The sequence below is a fragment of the Manihot esculenta genome, chromosome 17 (assembly GCF_001659605.2).
Source record: "Manihot esculenta cultivar AM560-2 chromosome 17, M.esculenta_v8, whole genome shotgun sequence".
Taxonomy (NCBI): Eukaryota; Viridiplantae; Streptophyta; class Magnoliopsida; order Malpighiales; family Euphorbiaceae; genus Manihot; species Manihot esculenta.
The window spans coordinates 32,897,087-32,919,717 of NC_035177.2; the positions used below are offsets into that span (position 1 = coordinate 32,897,087).

At 39.4% G+C, this 22,631-nt stretch overlaps 2 protein-coding genes across 3 annotated transcripts; both read right to left on the minus strand.

Moving 5' to 3' along the window:
• Positions 1–661: 661 nt before the first annotated feature.
• Positions 662–3,554, minus strand: LOC110604590 (probable inactive receptor kinase At2g26730). The gene is made up of 2 exons (XM_021742828.2): positions 1,513–3,554; positions 662–1,363 (listed from the first exon to the last, which is right to left on the minus strand). The coding sequence occupies exons 1-2, from the start codon at positions 2,828–2,830 to the stop codon at positions 789–791; spliced, it is 1,893 nt and encodes a 630-aa protein (XP_021598520.1). The 5' UTR covers positions 2,831–3,554; the 3' UTR covers positions 662–788.
• Positions 3,555–3,682: 128 nt separating this feature from the next.
• On the minus strand, positions 3,683–8,002 carry LOC110604535 (ubiquitin-conjugating enzyme E2-23 kDa). Of its 2 annotated transcripts, none has more exons than XM_021742738.2 (7): positions 7,723–8,002; positions 6,708–6,785; positions 6,313–6,392; positions 5,910–6,024; positions 5,527–5,579; positions 4,346–4,474; positions 3,683–4,056 (listed from the first exon to the last, which is right to left on the minus strand). In XM_021742738.2, exons 2-7 carry the CDS (start codon positions 6,749–6,751, stop codon positions 3,914–3,916), a joined length of 564 nt encoding a protein of 187 aa, XP_021598430.1. In that variant the 5' UTR covers positions 6,752–6,785; positions 7,723–8,002; the 3' UTR covers positions 3,683–3,913. The 2 variants fall into 2 exon arrangements, with proteins under 2 accessions (XP_021598430.1, XP_021598431.1); XM_021742739.2 differs by having other exon boundaries at positions 6,708–6,791.
• Positions 8,003–22,631: the final 14,629 nt, after the last annotated feature.

The window sequence follows — 22,631 nt, forward strand, 5'->3', positions numbered from 1 at the left end:
AAGATCTTGTCTTATTACACATCACCTAGAGTAAAAAAAAAAAAAAAAACATCCTTAATGTTGTTGTTGTTGCTGTTTATGCAGTGCTGCCATCATGGCGAAAGGGCATTATGCAAGTCAATAAATAATTATACTTTTCTAAAATTCAAGTATTAAATGACTTTTTTGCAAAGATCGTGAAATTAATAAATAAAATTTTACAAAGTTTAGTTGAATACAAATAAAAATGAAAGTGTTAAGCGACTTTTAAAAAATTGGTATCTAAATAATGTATACAAAGAAATAATTATATTTTAATATTGATATAATTTGTAATAAGTGATTTAATTATTTATACGAGCTTTTATATATATATATATATATATATTCATTACTCTCCTCAAATTTAATATGATATTAGAAAAAGGTTGATTATTGATTTATTTTAGTATATATGGCAACATCAAACATGTAAAATCCTATATCAAATGGAAAAAAAAAAATTTAAAAGATTTAGAATAATTATTTTCGTCAATTTTGGCTCGACTATTACAATTGTTATTAGAATCACTTTAAATTCAAAAAATTATACGAAATTAGTGAGTTTATGAGAAAAGTGGAATGAAATAAAGTGGACTAAGATACTAGCGTGAAAAAAGAACATAGAGTAAATACTCTTCTAAAATACAAATAATTGTAAAATTCTAAATTAAAACATATGTATGGAATGAAACAAACTTTTCCTGTAACAAATAATCTTCTGTAATTTTCATATACCTCTTCCTACATAGATTTGAAGTATTCATCATTCATGGGTCATAAACTAAGGATCTTTCTTCTTCCTCCTTAATTGTGTTGATCATGACAGCAATTTGATTCATTGTAGGCCTAACCTCTGCAGTGTGGTTGACACATTTTATAGCAACCTGAAGCAAGTTCACCATCCTCTCTTCACTCGCACCTTCCGATATAAGAGCCTTGTCGAAAACCTCTACCGTCCATTCTTCTCGAACAACGGCATGAACCCATTTAGTCAAGTCTGTTCCATTATTCTGCACTAGCTTTCCAGTCAGTAATTCAAGCAGAATCATTCCGAAGCCGTAAACATCTAACTTGAAGGCATTATGAGCAGTAGCCTCAGGTTTTGGCATGATTTTGTAACCATTGACAGGTGAAGAATAGTCTTGATCATCAACAACCATAAGGCCATACTCACTTATGCAAGGTTCCATGTTCTTATTCAATAAGATGTTAGAGGATTTTAAATTCCCATGAGCAATCCCATCAGGTTGAAGCTCCTGATGCATAAAGGCCAATGCCTCGGCAATGGTAGCTGCAACACTGAGTCGGCTCATCCAGTCGAATGTTTGTCCCGTTTGAGTTCCTGAAGTACATACGTAGAATCTCAGAAACTCTTGACACGAGTTGTAATATATACGAAAGAGTTCTATTTTCATGCAAGACGCTATATATATATATATATATATATATATGCATATATATATAGGAAAATGCTGAAAGTCAGAAAGTTACCATGGAGAAACCTGGAGAGACTTCCATTCTGCTGGTATTCATAAACCAACAGCTTCTCTTGTCTGGAAGAATAAAAGGCAAGAGCTGGCAATATATTTGGGTGGTTTGCTTGGTAGATCTTCTGCATTCTCTGCTTAAATTCACTGCTTGAAATTGCCCAATTCCTAATCCTTTTGACAGCCAAAAACATTCCATTTTCACAGATAACCTTGTAGAGGCTTCCATGCTTTCCTCTTCCAAGCAACTCTGCAGGAGCCCTCAGCAAGTCGTCAAATCTCAAACCATTCACCACAGGACTTGTTAGAATTACCAGTGAAGTAGAAGCCATTGCACTTTCAGAAGAATTGACTGACAAATCTGATCTGCTCATCGCAGATTTATGATCACTTGAAACAGCTGTAGGCTTTTCTATATCATCATCTGCTGATGCAACCTTGTTAACTGAATCATCTTTTTCTTCTATCTTGTTTCTCTTAACCAGCTTATAAATGATGATACTGATGAAAACCAAGCCTAGTAAACCATAGCCTGAGTACATAAGAATCTCATCTTTTGAGACGCCTTTCGATTTCTTCCCGTCTTCACTTGTCGAATCGTCCTGATTATAACAATCTCTTTTCAACAGAGGCCCACATAATCCAGGATTGTCCATGAAGCTGCTTTCAGTGAATTGTCCAGTCACAACAGGAATAGGGCCAATGAAATCATTGAAGGAAACATTGAACCTTACAAAATTCGAAAGATCAAAACTGGGTAGCTCACCAGTAAGTTCATTATACTGAGCAAGGAATGTTGTGAGAAATGGTATCTGCGATAAATTAGGCAAGTTACCAGAGAACTCATTGTCTGAAATATCCAGTCTTTGCAGAGCCCTAAGCTTGGCTAAAGCATCAGGAAGATTTCCATGAAATCTGTTCCGGCCCAGAAGCAAGTAAACGAGATTTCTGCAGTTCGAAATCTCAGCTGGGAGTTCTCCAACAATACTGTTCTGGTCAAGCTTAATATGGATAAGAGATTTAGCAAGAGGTGGCACATTGCAAAGAGAAGCAGCATCAAAAACTCCAGAAAGATTGGTCTGGCTGAGATATATCCTTCTTACAAAGGTTTTGGTCTGCCTATCACAGATCACACCCTTCCAGTTATCTTTGCAGGGATCAGTGTCATTAGTCCAACCGAAACTTGGATTCGGTTGCCCGCCATTCAGTTTTGCAAGAAAGTTGATAAGTGATCTCTTGACCACCTCCTCCACTTCAGAATTTGTCGCGTGGAGGAGGAGACAGAATGAAATGAAGAGTACCCAAATTGGGATTTGCTTCATTCTGGACGTACAAAGCTTTGATGGAAACAGAAGCGCAACATAACTTTTTTGAGCTTGAGAGGGGTAGTAATATGTGAGGACTTCAGAATGGAGGAAATCCCAATGTTCAAGTGATTCTAGAATTAGTTAGTTATAATGCAAACTCGGCTGATTTCTGATTTCACAATGGCATTTGTCATCTTGTAGAACAGATTGCCGCTGTGTTCTAAGCCACTTGGCTCCAATTAAAACCGAAAACAAGGTTGCCGGCAGCCAGAAAGATTGATTTTCATGTCATTTTCAATTATGAGAGACATGAAAGTGCTTCTTCCTTGTAATTGTAATGTGTCATTACTGTTTACTGCTCTGCCTGTGGTACAAATCAGGCTATACACATTGGATAATCAAAACTAAGCATGGTTTGCATATGCAAGTAACTCCGTTAGATTGAATCATACAATGCGAAGTCCTTGTCGGTTGTAACGTCAATGATTATTACCCGGTCCATTTTCTGAGCTGTTAAGAATTTGAGTAATCTTACTCTGGACTATTATAGCAAAGATGCAAAAATATGCTACAAAGATTCATCAAATTGAAATTGGATGGGATTCTTGTTAAATTTAGGAGATCCTTACCCTGGGTAACGCATCTATATGAACAAATTTCAAGGAATTTATCAACCTTGCCTAATGGTTTCATCATTATCATCATCTTGTATAGCCTGCATAGGGTTCTTCTAATCATGACCCTTCATTTTAATCACCATTAAAAATCATTCAGCTTTTCATCAAAGTAACAAACAGACCGTACTCTGTAAATGTCGTGAAGTAATTCACAGTATGATATTGCAGACAGCTTCACATAGAAGAGAACTAAATATAAAATCTCCACTATTTATTGATTTCCTTGTTTCAAATTTTAACTACACTTGATGTCCTTGCTAAAGTGCACTTTGTTATACATGGAAGTATCATTATTTGGTCTCTACCTAATCTTCACCAATTTACAAGCAATTGAATAAATCGCCAACTAGTAACTAAATGGTAATGAAATGGACAGGAAATTGTGAAAGAGACTGCCTAAATTAAATTCGAAGGACCATAATCAGGGATCTGCATCACCAGCAACATTGTCATCACTTGATGTTCTTTCTCCATCACTAACATCCTCTTCACTGATGTCTTCGTTGCTCTCTTCTGAGAGAGTATTGCTGATATTTTCCTTTTTTGCATACCGTTCACAGTACTCTGACATCATAAACATGCATCAGGTAAGAAGTAAAAAACGCTAACAAGCAAGGTTAGCCATAATTATAAGAATTAGTAATTTCCGGGAACTCCATTCCAAACGATATAAGTCATGCAATTGAGAAGATGATATATTAAAGTTGCCAGCATAATGAATTAAACTCAGCTATTTGATAAGGCAGCCAACTAAATTGTTAAAGACCTTCTAGGAATGCTAGACAGAAAAAAGGGCACTATATGTCATTAATGGACTATGAATGAAAATAAAATGAAGCAAATATGGTCTCACCCTTCACTTTCTCTTCATACTGTTTCTTATCTTTCATCATCAGGGATGCTGCGTCACCATTAAGTGGGTCTGAAGGGTTTGGATAAAGCAGCAGCTGTGGAAGGAAAACCTCAAATATATTTAAAAGATCTGCAGACAGAGAAAGCATTGACAAGATAAAGTTAAGAATCATCCAGTGAGACAAAGTAAATGGAAAATCAAAGGCACAAACAAAATCTAAATTAATATCATAAAACTTCAATCTTAATGAAAGGTTTGGAAGAAAAAGGTCTGGACCATTACTATGTTAATAGCTTTAGGACAGGGAGAAACTTCATCATACTGCTTCTTTTATTATTTTCAGAAAGAAACAAAAAGGGATGCAAAGCTCAGGACAGATAACCATGGATTTAAATTGCAGTCAGGGTAATGGAAACAGGCCTATAACTGTCACAATATAATGGCAACAGACTATTGCTGCACAATTTTATTTTTTTGAAAATCTGCAAAGTTTTTCAAATGGATAGATACTTTGAAGTATAACAAAATCTAAAGATATGAAACTAAATAATAAACAAAAATATATGAAATAAAGATATTAAATCCATCAACCTTGCATAAACATATATTTCTTCAACAAATAAGCCAAAAGACTAAAAACAAAGGAAATAACTCATCCTTTGCAAAATTTGGGTGTAGATTGCTCTCCTTCAATTCAAATAAAGTTACATAATTTATTTAAAACCATGCAGATGATAAAATATCCTCTTATCCCCTAAATTGACCCCCTTGAGAAAAGCTTATGCTTGCCAAAGAAAATGCAATCTATCATTTTTCCATCCACATTTATAAGAATTGCTTGTATCACCTCTACCTCACAAGCAAGTAACAAGTTTTCAGCAAAAAACAGACAAAGGAGGCTTATGGCAGGGTTACATGTTAGACTAGCCAATAAATTCTGGATTATATTAAAATGACTAGTTTATGGTAGACGTGCATGCAATAAACTGAAAGCAGAAACATAATAGGAGTAAAATTCTGGACTTATAAAATGAATGTTGTGTCCCAGTCTATGTGCATCAGTATGGATTTGCACGTTGCAATATTTGAGGTCTAATTATCCCCAGGAGACACCACTATTCTAAAAAAAGGTTAGATATGTTTAGTCAATATTACATGTTAAAGAAAGAATATTAAATTACCAAACATTGGACTCCATGATTGGTTGATGACATCCAAGCATACAGAACCAGACCTGCAAATTACATAAGCAAATCAACCATAAAGAATTTTTTGCTGGATAAAAAAGAGATGAACGCTCAGCATTCCAACATTTTTTAGTTGTATCCTTTGGGGGAAAAGGACACTTGGCACTTGGTGAAAATTTGACTTTCAAAATACTCCTGTTTTCCTTTCTCTTTCCCAGTAAGCAAGCAGTATTAAGAAACAGCCAACTAGAGGTGGAACCAAGTTTGATAAATTTCAAACTATACCAAGTAGCCAATATGTTCTTTATTTTGTGATTAGTAAAACTAACTAACAAAAATTCAACCCTTGGCCGGGCTAAGTGTCCAAGAAAGCTTACATCTCATCAACATTAGGGTGAAATATTTTATTCAGAAACCCTATGGAAGGAGATTTGTATGGGTAAGCATCTGGTAGCTCCACATGGATTTTCCAAACACCACCTTCATAAAGGCCTACAGCCAAAAAGATGACATAAAACTTGGTGACAGACAAAAAAATCTCATATAACAAAGTCTATTTCAAAGTATACTAGAGATTAAGAAAGGGAAAGTATATATAAGAAAGAACTTTTTGTAGCATTTTCAGGCACAACTCATGCAAAAATTCAGTATGCGACAGTCCCCAAATCTTGTCATCATTAATTTTTATACCTTGCATGCATATTTGTGCACATGTATGAATTTAATCAAATATTTCACTTCGAAGATAGTAGTTGCATGGAAAAAGAAAGTTTAAATTACTTTCTTTTGGCCCATGGAATTCCACATTGAATTCATTAATCCCATCATTGATTGGCTCCACGGTGTAGTCACTCATCATCCTACAAAACAGAACAACAGCAAGGCAGAAACATTACTATAATGGCTACAATGTATAAAAGAATTTGAATATCAATAACAGCAGTGAGAAAATACAAAATAAAAGGTATCTAAAGTTTTAAAAGGCAAGAAAGAAAATAAAAGCACCATTATCATAGGAAATATACAATAATATAGTTTTAAACATCATGGAGGAGAAAAAGAAACTAAAGATTGCATTTTCATGATACTAATTAGCCTTCCAGCTAGCAAACAATAATATCAAAGAGCAATGGAAACGGTAGCAGCGACAAATATGTTACAGTAAGAGCACTTACAATTTCATGACATCCATATCTCTTCTCTTGCTTGGAGAAGACATTTTTTCATTTAATAAATATTCCTTGGTTCTGAGCCTGCCACTTAAAAACTATAGTTTAGTATAACTCAAAATAAATTCCTACAGAAAATAACACAAATTTCCTTTCCCACCAAGTAAATAAAGACTTGTTTGTCTACTAAACTTCAAATTTTCAGTACCTGATGAATTTTCATCAGCTGCAGAAAACTTCAAAACCAGTTCCTTTTTCTTGTCTATTTATAATAATGTTTTCAGTAGTTGTAAAAAGAAATTTAATTCCACTAAGATACATCAATCATTGACAGAAAAAACAGTTGAGCATGGTGATGTGCAATAATAACTTATATAATTCCCTAGGCAACTGGGCAGTTAAGCAGACTAAAGAAGAGACAACCCTACTCATCATGCAGCAGTTTAGCACAAGAATAATCAGATTAATAACTGCCATCCAAACTCCTCCTCATCAAAGTATTCATAAGTATCAAGATGATGGGTATTCCCCCACTTTTGTTCTGTTCTTATTGTAGCCATAAATAACTCATAAGTAACTCAAATTATTATGGAAAAGCTGGTTATAGTATAAAGCTTATCTATGTAATGGCATCAACAACAGATCTAAATCATCATCATCATCATCATCCACAATGTTTTCCTAATTGTCAACAAATCACTCTCACAAACTTGCTTTCTGGTAGCATATGAAATTTTTTTAGGAAATGTCAATCTCCAAATTGAAGTTAATGCATATACTTTTCTTGTTCCATACAAATCTCTTCTCATTCATCTAAAGCAACCTGATCATGTTCACGAAAGACCCAAAAAAATCCAATCAATTACCAAAAGGGCAGATGCTGCCCCAAAATTGGCAAAACAAACGCATGGATTTTAAGATCTAAGTCTACAACAATCAATTAAACCCCAATTAATAAATCACTGAGAACAGAATCAACAATTATAGATAGAAAAAATATAAATACAGGGAAAGAGCTAACCGAAATTTGAAGTTTGAATTTTTGAGCGAGTTTTCTAAGATTCTCTGTGATTCAAAAACTTCTCTCTGTGTTTAGGTTTTATATTTATATATATATATATATTGAAAGTGGAAAGATCAAAAGGGCAGCAGATCATAGATAGAAAGAAAACAAAACTTGAGAGAGACGAAAATGGAGGTAAGCACGTGCATCTGTTTGTGGCACGTGATGCGAATTTATCCTCTTTCTTTTGATTGTCTGTGGAAGTTGTGGCGGGTTTGGCTCCTCTCCACCGATACCCCGTTCCCTTCTGTTCTACCTTTTTTCTTTTTCTTTTTAATTTCTTTTAAAATTAATTTTAATATACTAGTATTAAATTAAATATTAATATTATTTTAATAAATATATTACCTTATATATTAGAAATTATTTTTTAAATATTTAATTAACTTGTCCAATTTGATCCTAAATTTAAATGAATAATACTTAATTTTTAGTGGAAGATTTTTCTCAAAATTTAACTATAAATTATTATTATGAATAAGGTAAATTTCTTATCAATATTTTTAGATAGTTATTTTTTTATAGAAATATATATATATATATATATATATATATATTATTAATTTATTATTTTTAAAAAGGCAAAACATTGAAACTTTATCATTTTAATTTTCTTGTCAGCAGAGTTTTATTGTGTGTTACTAATTAATGACTATCACGTAAAAAGAAAACGTTTAAATTTTAATATATTAATTTATATATTAGAAATTTATTTTTTAAATATTTAATTAACTGGTCCAGTTTATTTTAAATTTGGATTAATATTATTTAATTTTTAATCGAAAATTTTTCCCATAGTAATAATTTAAAAGGATTCGTTATTATCAGTTCTAGTCTAATTAATTAAAATGTTTTTATATTTTCAAAATTACATAAAAATATTCCTATAATTTAATGTTGTTAATTCAAAACAACATCCATTAGATTTTATTGCTTTTTACTATTAATTTTTTGGTTAAAGGGTGAAAAGACTAATTTTTATATCTGAAGTACTCTTTTTCTAATAAATAAAACTCACTCTCTTTATTCTCTCACATCTATGTGCTTCTCTTTTTTTTTTTTTTTTTTCTCTATCTGATGTATGAAGGAAAGGCTATGACATAGAGATCCTCTCTTTCCATATCTTTTTGTTTTTTGCATGGAAAAATTAGGTTATAGTATCACTAATATAGTTGAAAAACGTAAGTAAAAACCAATTAAACTGAGTAGGGTCCTAACTTATCGCATCTTTTTTTTTTTTTTTGCAGATGATCTGGCCATCTTCTCATAAGCCTCCAATTCCCAAGCCAAAGTAATTAATGAAGTGCTTAAAAGATTTTGCCTAAGCATTGGAGAAAAAATAAATCGCACCAAGACGCGACTCTTCTCCTCCAATAACGAGGAAGGATATCAATACAAGATTAAGGGTGCAGATTACAGAAGACCTCGGAAAGTATTTGAAAGTTCCTCTCATTCACTCAAGAACTAATATGCATAGGTTTTAGTACATCATTAACAAAGTTCAGAGCAAACTAGCGAGTTAGGAAACTAATAGATTATCCCTTGTGGGATGCATTACCCTCGCTCAATCGATTTTATCAGCCATTCTCATATATATCATGCATTCTATATTCCTTCCTAATATGGTTTGTTAAGATAGTGACAAGATTTGTGGACAGTTCATTTAGAGGAGTTCCAATGGTAATATGAAAGTGTCTCTTACACCCTGAAAATATATAACGAGGCTGAAGGATCTGGGAGGGCTGGGTTTTAGAAGCTTCAGGATTATGAATGACTCTTTTATGCTAAGATCGCCTGGGAGTGAGCAAGAACCAACAAGATTTATGGGCTAGAGTGCTAAGGGCTAAATATAAGATCGCTGAAAATGACATCCCATGGCTACGTTTAAATAGGGTCTCTATTGGTCAATTAGTAATGGCTGCACCACCCGCTTCTGGACCTACTCGAGGCTTCCCCAAGGAGGCAAAATGCTGGATTTTGTAACAAATCCTATCCCTGAGGACATGTTGGTGGATGACAGCTGAAACACACCCCCCCACACTTACCTTTTCACGTTCAGCAAGTTTCCTTCGGTTGGTGCATAGCTCTTTGAGAAACTTGGCATACATTGGAATTTGCTTTACGGCATCAAGTAGGGGTATGTTGATTTCCACTTTGCGAAGTGTCTCCAATATCTCTTTTTCCTCTTTCTCTTTTTGGGACCTTGCAAATCTCTTTGGGAAGGGAGGAGGTACCTTGAATTTCTCCATAAGTTGTTGTTTCTGCCTTTGACTGGATTCTGCCTGGTCTGTTGATTTGGGCAGATCACTCTCTGCCTTCTCTGGTGATTTGGGCAAATCACTGCTGGACAGCTTAGTTTGCCCAGCGATCGGGTCAGTTTCTACTAGTGAATTGGGCAAATCACTGCCCTGATCACTTTCTGGCAGAATTTCTTCCATGGCCTGTTTTTGCACTTTTTTAGCCTTGCTGTCTTGCAACTCCTTTCCACTCCTCAATGTGATGGCACTAGCATTTTGCCTTGGATTTATCTCAGTTTGGGAGGGTAGCTTCCCTTGAGACTCATATTTGCTCATTGAAGTGGCCATTTGGCTCACTTGTTTTTCAAGATTTTGCACCGTATTTGCTAAATTCTTCACAATCTCCTCAAGAGGTGCATTGGAGTTCTGAGGTGCAGCTTGAGCTTGATTCCTTTGCTGGTAGCTTGGATATTGATTTCCCCTTGCATAACTGAAATTCGGATGGTCCCTCCAACCTGGATTATAAGTATTTGCATAGGGATCATACCTTCTTTGCCCATTGAAGCCTCCAACAGCATTGACTTGCTGGTCCTCCTCTTGAAGGGAAGGACATAGATCAGTTGGGTGGTTGTTGGCACATATTCCACATGTCTTGGGCTGCTGAATCTGCTGGACTTGTTGGGTTTGACCCACAACAAGGCTACGGATAGCATTGGTGAGTTCAGAAATTTGGGATGCTAAAATGGATGTACTCACCTCATTTACATTCCTTGATGGCAGCTCTTGGTCTCCAAATTGTTGAGAAGCTGCAGCCATGGAGGAAATTAAGTCCCTCATCTCTCGAGGTGATTTTTTTTCAATTGTTCCTCCTCAGGCTGCGTCAATAAACTTTCTTTCTGAGGGTAGCAATCCTCCATAGAAGTACTCAATGAGAGATTGGTCAGAAATATCATGCCAAGGGCAGCTTGTGCACAACTTTTTGAACCTCTCCCAGTACTCATACAAGCCTTCAGAGTGCTTTTGCTTTATGCCACTTATTTCTCGACGGATGCCTATGGCTTTTGAGGTTGGGAAGAATTTTCTCAAGAATGCTCTTACCATATCAGCCCATGATGTGATGGATCCGGGTGGCAAGTAGAATAGCCACTCTTTGGCATAGTCTTCAAGGGAAAAAGGGAAGGCTCTAAGCTTGATATCTTCATCTGGAATGCCTTGGGGTCTCATGGTTGAGCACACAACGTGGAATGCCTTCAAATGCTTGTGAGGATCTTCATTTTCTAGGCCTCTGAATTTAGGAAGGAGATGAATTAGACCTGTCCTTAGCTCGAATGGTGCTGTCAATAGGGGATATTCAATGCATAAGGGTGCTTGATCTCCTGCTGGTTCAGCTAACTCTCCGAGAGTTCTTTCCCGTGGCTGAGGTGCTTGAATGGGCATGTTTTCAGCTTGTATTTCAGCTTCTACATGTGCAGCAGGTGGTGCTGCCATTGCTGGATTTTCTGCCATAACCAGAAATTCAGTTTCTGGTGTAAATTCTGCTGTAGCAGGTGCGGTGGTGGAAGTTTCTGCTGGTGCAGAAATTTCTTCAGCAGGGGCAGTAGGTGGTCTGTGAGGTGGAGTTGTTGATGAAGATGGCTTTGAGGCTTGGTTCCTCAAATTTGCTTGCTTCCTTAAGCTCTTGGCGGTTTTCTCAATCTCCGGATCGTAAAGAAGAGTGTCTTTACGGCCAGACCTGGTCATAAAGGGAAAATACGTTAGTTTTAATCAACTCCCCGGCAACGGCGCCAATTTTTGATAAGCGGTTGTCGAAGCCGTCAAAAATAAACCTATTATCAATCAACAAATAAATTTGCAGATAGTGGCAATAGGGTCGAACCACAGGGAATTGACACCAAGTATCTTCCTAATAATGACTAAGGCAAGTAATAACAAATAAGTAAAAGAGGGGGGTTTGTTTTGATGAGTTAAAATCTAAAAGCAAAAGAGAACAATAATTTAAATAAGTGAGAATATCAATAGGAAAGAGATTCTAGCTGAAGTGTGAGCCTAATTTAGTTTGTTCAGAATTGATCATTGATTATTAAAGACTCCTATTTGATTTCAATAAATCAGTTTTGGTTGTGGAAGACGCTTCTCACAATCCAAATTCCTCCTTAGTTCTAGTTTGATTAGGAAACGTTCGCTAATCAAACACTGATCAACAAGTTGCCAAGGAACGTCCTTGGGGCATTTAGCATCGAACAACCGTTGATCGCATTAAGACTTAGAGAAACCCAATTCTATCCTTGCCAACCGCGTGGTCAAGGCTAGGTTATGCAACTGATTATATTTATGTTCAAACAATTTAAGCAATTACGGACCTGAATCATTCAAACAATTTATCACTTAAGCAATTTAAAAGCAATGGGCCCTTATTGATTCTAAAAGCAAAGTAATAATTATGGAAAAGATCAGATTGCATAAATATTGAAACAAACAAGAGTTCAACAATGGAGTATTAAACCTCCCAATTCATCACAAATCTGAATATTCTCAACTTCAACTAGAAAAGAATGAATTTAGCCATTCATGGTGACTAAAATACACAAAAGATGAAAAGAAAGGAGAAAGAAAGAAGCTGCAGAGTTTCTGGCGAGAGGAGAAGATGCTGAGTAGCTGATCAGAAGATGCCCCTTGCTGGTTTGGAGGTTGCTCTTTTATAGCTGAAGAATTCCATTCTTCTAGGGTTTTGAAATCCCTTTTTAATTTGGCTTGTGATTCCTCTTTTGATGTTGAATTTAATTGCAACTCGAATTCCTCAAGTAAGAGACTCTTGCGTGGCTCTTGGAATTGTTTTGGTAGTGATTGAGTTGGATTTGGACTTCTGAAAACTCAAAATTCGATTTCCTGAACAATTTCCCGCTCTGCTGTATTTTTTGCTGTCATTGTGATCGGGGTAGTGATTTGGGCAAATCACTGGTCCAATCACTTTCTGCAAGTCTGTGCTATCTCTGCTAGTGATCTGGGCAGTTTCTGCGAGTGGTTTGGGCAAATCACTAACCCAATCACTTTTCCTGTTGCCTCCAGGTTTCTGCTTCAGCTTGATTTGGGCAGTGATTTGGGCAAATCACTGATCCAATCACTTTTCTGTCATTTTTCTCCATCTTTTCAATTTCTTCCTTTTCTACAAAACCATAACAAAAACACAATTTAAGCTAGGAAAATGTGTAAATAAACAGTAAATAATATATTAAAAACATGGTTAAATTATGCTTGATCAAATACCCCCACACCTAGCTTTTTGCTTGTCCTCAAGCAAACAATAACTTAGCTAATCAAGCCCCCCTTTTCTTTTGATCCTAAATACCACTTAATCGGCCCCCCCTAGACTCCTAAACTGAAGTATCACAGTATATAGTACATGCACCAAGGTCATCCTCTCCTTTCCTTGTTTCCCTTCACCTACCATGGTCAAGAGAAAGGTTTATGGGTCAATCATGCTTATTCCTTTATGTTAGTTTTAATGCAACCCCTAGGAGTGACTTGCCCCCTTTTTTTCTTCTCTCTTTCTTTTTATTTTTATTTTTATTTTCAGCAGCACTTATTCTTATCCTTGCCTGAAGAAGTCACTAACCTTTTTACGCGATTGTGTACATGGGTGATACACCCCCGGTTACTCAGTTAGTCACTTCTCCAAGTGGCTACTTGCTCTGTTCATAGTCTAGACCATCGAAACTTGTTTGCTTGAAAAAATCACTGCCCTTTTTACGCGATTGTGTACATGGGTGATACACCCCCGGTTACTCAGTCAGTCACTTCTCCAAGTGGCTATTAGGCTCAGTGCATAGTCTTAGACCATTGGAACAGGTTTATGATTTGTGCTTTGTGCTGGTTTTTCATGATAGTTTGGGCAAATCAGCTCATAGGGAGTTACACTAACTTTTTGTTTGCATGTATTTATATTTTTATTTCCCTTGACCATAGCAAATTTAAGGATTCAGTTCAAGAGAAAAAACTCCCTAAGTGAAGGTAACATACTGTGAATGATTCAATTTAGGCTTAATGGGGTGGCAAATCAATGGGGTCATGAGATAAGGAAGCTCTTTTAGCCTTGTTATCTATGTTGAGTAGAGCAATTAGCTAAGACAAAATTCTGTGTGTGTGTGCAAGAGGTGTGAAACAAAATTCTGGTGTGTGCAAAAAGGGGTAAAAATAATGCAAAAAGAAACAAAAAAGGAACAAAAAGAAACAAATCGATGATGGAATCAATGCAAAATTAACCTAACAATACCCCCACACCTATGGCAAACATTGTCCTCAATGTATAAGCATATATATATAAAGAATGAATGAGGAAAGGGAAAGGGATTTCCTGGCCTGTGGGTGGTTTGGCCAGTGATTTGGGCAAATCACTGGACAAATCACTGTCTGTCACGGTGCTGGGGCAGAAAATGGTCTACCAGCAGGTCCAATAGGTGCTCCATCCGTTGCATTCGGTCCTCAATTCTAGTGAGACGAGCCTCTATTGTCTGGTTGGGGGCTTCGTCTTCAGGTGGCTGATGGGCATCCTGCTGGGGGGCTGCTGGGGGTGCTTCCTGTGCTGGTGCTGGTTCCTGCCCTGTTTCCTGAGTTGTCCCATCTGCTAGGGCAGCGATGGAGGCTGGTTGTTGGGTGGTTGTAACGACCCGAAAATCGGACCGCTACCGGCGCTAGGATCCAGATCGGCTTAAGGCCGCCGGGACCCGTAGCAAGCCTGACATGTAACCTGTAAACCTGTTTAATCCCATACATGATCAACAAACATACATAAAAATTTAAAACTTTTCTTTCATACATTCTATCATACACCAAACTCAACCTGTGCATGCACTGAACATAGCCATAATCATGAACTTGACCCCTCAGTGGGATCTCATCAATGCCCCCAATGGGTGGCATAACAAGGGTTGAGTTGGCTAAACATAGTCATCAATAAACATTAAGATCATGTATCAAAAAGGTATTACAATATACAATGGTCAAGCACACTTCTAACCTTAATATCGTTACATTACATATCTATACATCATTATACAATCTGTCATGTCCACATTCTAACTATTACATGCATAAGACTTCATTACTCTTCTTGACTTCTCTGTCTAACCCGTACCTGCAAACCTGGGGAATTTGGGAGAGGGGTGAGCTACTAGAGCCCAGTGAGCAGAATAATAAAACATTTAAAACATATGATAACATGAAATGCATCACATCACAACTAATCATATCAAGGATGAATTTGTCACCATTTAGCCCTCTACATATTCCAATCATGCCAGGGGCGTAGTGCAGGCCACACCTGGTCTTTCCCTTATACATAACATAACATAACATACATAATCCATGGTGCCGGGGGCGTAGTGCAGGCCATGTCCGGTCTTTCTCTTACATAGTGCCAGGGGCGTAGTGCAGGCCACATCTGGACTTCCATATCATATCATCATGTCATAACATATGAGGGCTAATGGATCATTCAACATTCATCCACATCAACAACATATTATGCAATGCAACATATTCGTGATTTCTAATGCAAACAACCTAGAATATCACATGGCATCCGTGATGCATGAACATGCTCAAAACTGATTTATTTATTTAAAAGCATAAGAGTCATTCCACTCACCTCTGGCTAGCTCTGACACTGACTGAAGCAGCTGACTCACTGCTGAGGTCCTCGGTTCCTCGGGTCCAAACCTACACAGGTGGACTCAAATGAGGGACCAACATACTAGAACATAATTCTAAAACATCCCCCAAAACCCCCCTAAAACACCTCAAAACAATCATGCAAAAATATGCAAAGGAAGGCTGGACAGGGCAGGTTCGGCGGCACCTTCGGCGGCCGAAAGTCCCTCCAGAGCCGAAACCCAGGCAGGTTCGGCGGCCGAAAGTCCCAGACAGAGACGAAAGTCTCTTTTCGAGGGCAACTTCGGCAGCCGAAAGGCCTGCCTCCCCAGCCATGTTCGGCGGCCGAAAGTTCCTTCGGCTGCCGAACCTGGTTTCTGCCAAAGGGCAGAAACTTGGCTCCTTTATGCACATTTGCCTCCCAAATCTTTCAATCATGCATATAGTTCAACCAAAACATGCATACAAGCTCCTAGGGGTCTCAAACTACCTTAAACCCCAACTACAACACATCAAACACACATTACAAGCCACATTGCTCAAAAACTCATCAAAACCCATAAACTCAACATAAACTTACTCATGCATTTTCTACCCCAAGAACTCCATAAAACTTACTTAAAACGTCATATAAGCTAGAGATCGACTCTTACCTCTTGAAGATCGAGAGTAGAGGCGACCAAACTTGGAGTTGGGAGAGATTTGAGTTCTTGAACCTCAAAGCTCCAAAACTTTGCTCAAAAGCTCAAATCTTCAAAACAAAGTTAAAACAAATGAAAAACTTGAAAGATCTAGAGGAAAAACATCAAAGATCGGTGAGGGATGGCGGAGAGCTCACCTTGGCCGAAAAATGGGGAAAAAGCTCGCCCGTTTTCGGCTAAGGGACCCTTTTATAGTGGCTGTCCAGGCCACGTTCGGGGGCCGAATGTGCCTCCGCATGTAAGCCATGTTCGGCGGCCGAACCTGGACTCCCCTCACTTATGCCTTCGGGGGCCTAAGGCTCACCTGAAATGCATGCATGTTCGGCGGCCGAACTTTGAGGTTCGGCGGCCGAACCTGGATTTTCCTCCAAAGTTGTTTTCATTCAAAAACTCATTTCCTCTTTACTTAAAATCGTCAAAAACATTAAGACATTTCACGAAAACATGGTTTTACCCTTCTAGAGGTCTCCGACATCCGAGATTCCACCGGACGGTAGGAATTCTGATACCGGAGTCTAGCCGGGTATTACAGTGGTGGTATTGTTGGCTTTCTTTCTTCTGAAGACACGCTCGTGGCGTGGTGTTACTGGACCTGCAGGTGCAATGGAAAAAATATCCCCCACTTTGCAAAGCAACCCCATGTCATCTAATGTGCGTAGGTCTAAGGGGGTTGTTTTGGGGGTGGGGGAAAGGTCAGTATGTGCTGGGTGCAATAATTTGAGGTTCACTGCAATAGCAGTGATCAAAGGGCCAAAAATCAGAGGCCTGTGGTATTGAATGATGTTGGATATTTGGGTGGCAACGCAATATCCAAGATGGATTTTTCTGTGAGTGTGCATGCACCAAAGAATATATAACTCAGTTTTGGTCAGGATGTTAGAAGCATCCTTCCTCCCAGAAAATGTATAAGCCAGAAATCTGTGGATGTATTTCAGACTGGGGTTGCTGAGGTATAAGTCCTTGGACCTGGTGGGTGAGTATGTGTCTGGGGGATTATCACTTAACTCCAAGTATGCAGAACTTGGGTTGAACTCAGCAGGGAAGTCCCAAGTGGACTGGGGGCATTCACAGCCCATGGCATTGCTAAATTCCTGCAGGGACAAGCGAAATCGCTGTCCCAATAATCTGAACCCCACTGTGCTTTGTGTGTGCAGGTTGTGCATGGCAGGTCTGTTAAAATAAAATGTGGTGAAGAACTCTTGTGTGAGTTCAAGGAATGAGGGCATGCGAAGGAAGAAGAATTTTTCCCAACCAACAGCAGAAATGAGGGAGCATACCTGATTCTGGAGTCTCAGTGCGCGAAGGGTGCCATGATGGATGTACTTACCTGGATGATATGGAAGAGATGATATTTTGGCGAGCCCGGTCTGCTCAGAAATTTTGTTGAATTTCAGGGCCTGAGTGATGTGATCAGGGCATGTTGGTCTGGGCAGATCGCTGGGCAAATCGCTCGGCATATCACTGGGCGCATCAGTTGGCAAGTCAGAGGGCAAGTCAGTGGGCGTATCAGTGGGCAAATCGCTGGGCATAGCGCTTGGCACATTACTGGGCATAGTGCTGGGCGTATCTGGGCGCACCACTTTTTTTGTGTCCTGCGGGATGTATGGAAATGGCAGTCTCTGTGTCTTGTTCTGGGTGTGACGGTGAGGGTGGTGACGGCGTTCTTGGCCGTTTCTTTCCATGGCCGGAAGAAGTGGTGGCTTCTGGTGGCGTTTCGCCTGCAGGGTTTGCTGTCGGGGCTATTGGGGATGTGGATGCTGGAGGTGGTGTCGGCGTCCTTGGCCGTTTCTTTTGCCGGCGATATGTCTGGACGGCCGGTGAGTCGGTGTGTCCTGATGCTGTTCCCGTAGCCGGTGGCGTTTCGGTGCTGGTGTGGACTGGTGGTGCGTCCCATGTTTCGTCATCACTGTCAGAGGGATTGGGTGGTCTCGGTAGCCCTAATTTCTTCCACATGAATGGTCCGCCGGTGGCCTTCCTCTTGATTCGGACCATGGTGGTCTTGAGTTCGCCGGTGGGTGAGTGGTGGTTGGAGAAGAAAATCTTGAAGAAGAAGAGATGAAAACAGTAAATTGAGTAAAAAGTAAAAAAATAAGAGAAAATATACTTAAGAGTGATTTGGGTAGGTGAACTGCCTTGATCATTTAATGTTGGCTCTTTGGATTCTTGACAGGGTGATTTGAGCAGTGATTTGGGCAAATCACTGCCCCGATCACTTTCTTCCTTGCTGTTGCTTGGCTGGTACTGTTCACGTGACTGTTCACGCCTTTCCTGATGATGTGCTTGATTTGGTGATTTGGCTTGTAATTTGGTCAAATCACCTGGGCAAATCACTTCTTTGGTGCAACTGCCTGATTGATCGTGTTTTGTTCCTGTCGATGTGGCCTGTCGATTTGGGCAAATCACTGCCCCAATCACTTGATACTACTCTACAGTCAGGTGATATGCCCAGTGATTTGGGCAAATCACTCCGGTGATTTGGGCAAATCACCACATCTGGGCTGCCTCCCAGTAGAACCTTGTTTTCTGTCTTGGGCTGGACTTCAGTGTCTTGCTCAGCAGTCTTGGGAAGGGGGATCCAAGGGAACCTCCTCCACAACATGAATAGTAAAACCTTCATAGAATCTCTTCAAACGATGCCCATTAACTTTGAAAACTTTGCTTGTTTGTGGGCTCCGTATGTCAACAGCTCCATGTGGATAGACATGCTCAACCAAGAATGGCCCAATCCACCTAGACCGAAGCTTTCCAGGGAATAATTTGAACCTGGAATCAAAAAGCAAAACCTTATCACCAACCTGGAAGTGTTTTCTGGAGATGTTTTTGTCATGGAAGGCTTTGGTCCTTGCTTTATAATCCAATGAGGCTTCATATGCATCACGCCGAATCTCCTCAAGCTCTTGGATTTGCAATTTCCTGTGAACTCCAGCCTCTTTTTCATCAAGATTGCAGCTCTTCACAGCCCAATAGGCTTTGTGTTCAAGTTCCACAGGTAGATGGCATGCTTTCCCATAAATCAGCCTATATGGAGACATTCCAATTGGAGTTTTATATGCTGTTCTATATGCCCATAAGGCATCATTTAGGCGCACACTCCAGTCCTTGCGATTTGGGCAGACCGTTTTCTCCAAAATTGACTTGATCTCCCTATTTGACACTTCAGCCAGCCCATTTGTTTGAGGATGATAGGCGGTAGAGGTTCTATGGATGACATGGTGCTTCTTTAGGAGAGTTTCTACCACCTTGTTGCAAAAATGGGTGCCTCGGTCACTGATTATGGCCTTGGGCAGTCCAAATCTTGAGAAAATGTGGGATTTTACAAAATCACACACTGTTTTTGCATCATCAGCCCTTGTTGCTTTGGCCTCAATCCACTTGGACACATAATCTACAGCAAGAAGTATGTAGGTATTGCCCAAGGAAGGTGGGAATGGTCCCATGAAGTCAATGTCCCATATGTCAAAGATTTCACACACCATGATGGGGGCTTGAGGCATTTTACTTCCATTGCTATGGTTTCCCGTTTGTTGGCATCTTGCACATGACCTACAAAATAAATAAGCATCTCTAAATATGTTAGGCCAAAATAACCCACTTTCAAGAACTTTCAAGGTTGTCTTGCGTGGCCCAAAGTGACCTCCACAGCTGTAAGAGTGGCAGAAAGTTAGGACAGAAGTGATCTCATGGTTTGGGATGCATCTCCTTATGACTTGGTCTGCACAATGCTTCCATAGGTAAGGCTCATCCCACACATAATACCTTGCCTCTTTCTTGATCTTGTCTCTCATATGTTTGGGCAAATCAGTGGGCAAATCACCTATGGCAAGGTAATTAACAATATCAGCATACCATGGTTCCTCTTCTTGGACAGCAAAGAGGTGCTCATCAGGGAAGGTCTCATTGATGGGGCATGTCTCCATCTCGTTCAGAATTCTGCTGAGGTGATCAGCCACAAGGTTCTCCTTTCCTTTCTTGTCGCGGATTTCCAAGTCAAATTCTTGCAACAGCAATATCCATCGCACCAGCCTAGGTTTGGACTCCTTTTTCTTGATTAAATACCTTAGTGCAGCATGATCTGAGTATATAATCACCTTTGTCCCAAGTAGATAGGACCGAAACTTCTCCAATGCAAACACAACAACCAGCAATTCTTTTTCCGTGGTTGAATAATTGCATTATGCAGCATCTAGGGTGCGTGAAGCATAGTGAATAACATGAGGAGAGTTACCTTTACGTTGTCCCAATACTGCACCTACAGCAAAGTTGCTGGCATCACACATGATCTCAAATGGAAGAGTCCAATCAGGTGGCTGGATGACTGGGGCAGAAATCAGCAGTGATTTGATCAAATCAAAAGCTGATTTGCAGCTGCCATCAAAGTTGAATGGTACCTCCTGCTGTAACAACATGCATAAAGGCTGAGTTATTTTGGAAAAATCCTTGATGAACCTCCTATAAAAACCAGCATGTCCAAGGAATGATCTAATCTCCCTAATGCTGGTTGGGTAGGGCAGATTTTTGATGGTGTCAATTTTGGCTTTGTCCACCTCAATCCCTTTTGCTGAAACAATATGGCCTAAGATTAAGCCATGGCTGACCATGAAGTGGCACTTCTCATAGTTGAGAACCAAGTTTGTCTCTAAACACCTTTGAAGTATCTTCTCTAAGTTGGCTAGGCTTTCATTGAATGAGTTGCCATACACCGTAAAGTCATCCATGAAGACTTCAATGATTTTCTCCACATAGTCAGAAAAAATGCTCATCATGCACCTTTGGAAAGTGGCTGGTGCATTGCAAAGACCGAAGGGCATCCTCCTAAATGCGAAGGTGCCAAATGGGCAAGTGAAAGTGGTCTTCTCTTGATCTTCAGGTGCAACGGGGATTTGATAAAATCCCAAATATCCATCGAAGAGGCAGTAATGACTTTTTCCAGCAAGTCTCTCAAGCATTTGGTCCATGAAGGGCAAGGGAAAATGGTCCTTCCTTGTGACTGTGTTGAGCTTCCTGTAGTCCATGCAAACTCTCCACCCATTTTGCACACGAGTGGGTACTAGCTCTCCTTCAGAATTAGGGACAATGGTAATCCCGGTCTTCTTTGGTACCACATGGACGGGACTCACCCACTTACTGTCAGAAATGGGGTAGATTACCCCAATGTCTAGGAGCTTCACTATCTCCTTCTTCACAACCTCCATCATTGGTGGATTCAGCCTTCTTTGTGCCTCACGAACAGGTTTGCACTCATCCTCCATAAGTATCCGATGCATGCATGTTGAGGGTGAGATACCCTTTATGTCCTCCAATGTCCACCCAATTGCCTTCTTGTGCTTCCTCAACACATCCAGGAGCTTTTCCTCTTCTTCTTGGCTGAGCTGGTTGGAAATAATTACTGGAAGTGTATTTCCAGCTCCCAAGTAGGCATATTTGAGGTGGCTAGGCAAGGGTTTCAGTTCTGGTGTAACTGCTGTCTGCTGGTTTTCTGTCTGCTTGTTGTCTGATTTGCCCAGTGATTTGGGCAAATCACTGGTCAAATCACTTTCTGTTAAGTCTGTCTGCTCACTGATTTGGGCAGATTGTCTGGGTGATTTGGGCAGATCGCTGGGCAAATCACCTGTAACCAGCTGTGAACAGTACTCCATCTGGTCTGTCTTGGTGTTGCTGTCCACTTCTTCTCTCCTGCAAAGACCTTCATAAAGTAAGTTTTCTTGATCAAAATCAAAAATTTCTTGGCTTAAATTATCAATTATATCAAGGCCATAAACAGGAGAAACATCATTGGGGAATTTCATGGCATCATAAACATTAAATTTTATAACTTCCCCTTCAAACTCCATGGTCAATGTGCCATCATGCACATCAATTTTTGTTCTTGCTGTGCTCAAGAATGGTCTCCCAAGTAAGATATCAGAGGTGGTGTTGCTCTTATCTTCCTCCATGTCAATGACGTAAAAATCAGCTGGGAAGACTAGTTGGTCCACTTGTACTAACACATCTTCAAGCACTCCTTTAGGGTAGACAATGGATCGGTCAGCCAATTGGATTATGATGCTGGTGCCCTTGAGTGTACCTGCATTCAACAAGTTAAAAATAGAAAGGGGTATGACATTAATTGAGGCTCCAAGGTCACACATGGCCTTCTTTATTCCCACATTGCCTATCTTGCATGAAACTGCAAACATCCCTCTATCCTTGCATTTGACTGGAAGTTTCCTTTGGATGACAGCTGAAACACACTCCCCCACACTTACCTTTTCACGTTCAGCAAGTTTCCTTCGGTTGGTGCATA

Coding starts and splice junctions, on each gene's coding strand:
- LOC110604535 (XM_021742738.2), bottom strand. CDS start 6,751: ATGTCTTCTCCAAGCAAGAGAAGAGATATGGATGTCATGAAATT. Junction 5,580..5,909: donor CACCCTAATGTTGATGAGAT/GTAAGCTTTCTT, acceptor TGTAATTTGCAG/GTCTGGTTCTGTATGCTTGG. Junction 4,057..4,345: donor GTATGAAGAGAAAGTGAAGG/GTGAGACCATAT, acceptor TTATGATGTCAG/AGTACTGTGAACGGTATGCA.
- LOC110604590 (XM_021742828.2), bottom strand. CDS start 2,830: ATGAAGCAAATCCCAATTTGGGTACTCTTCATTTCATTCTGTCTCCTC. Junction 1,364..1,512: donor TCTCTCCAGGTTTCTCCATG/GTAACTTTCTGA, acceptor TATGTACTTCAG/GAACTCAAACGGGACAAACA.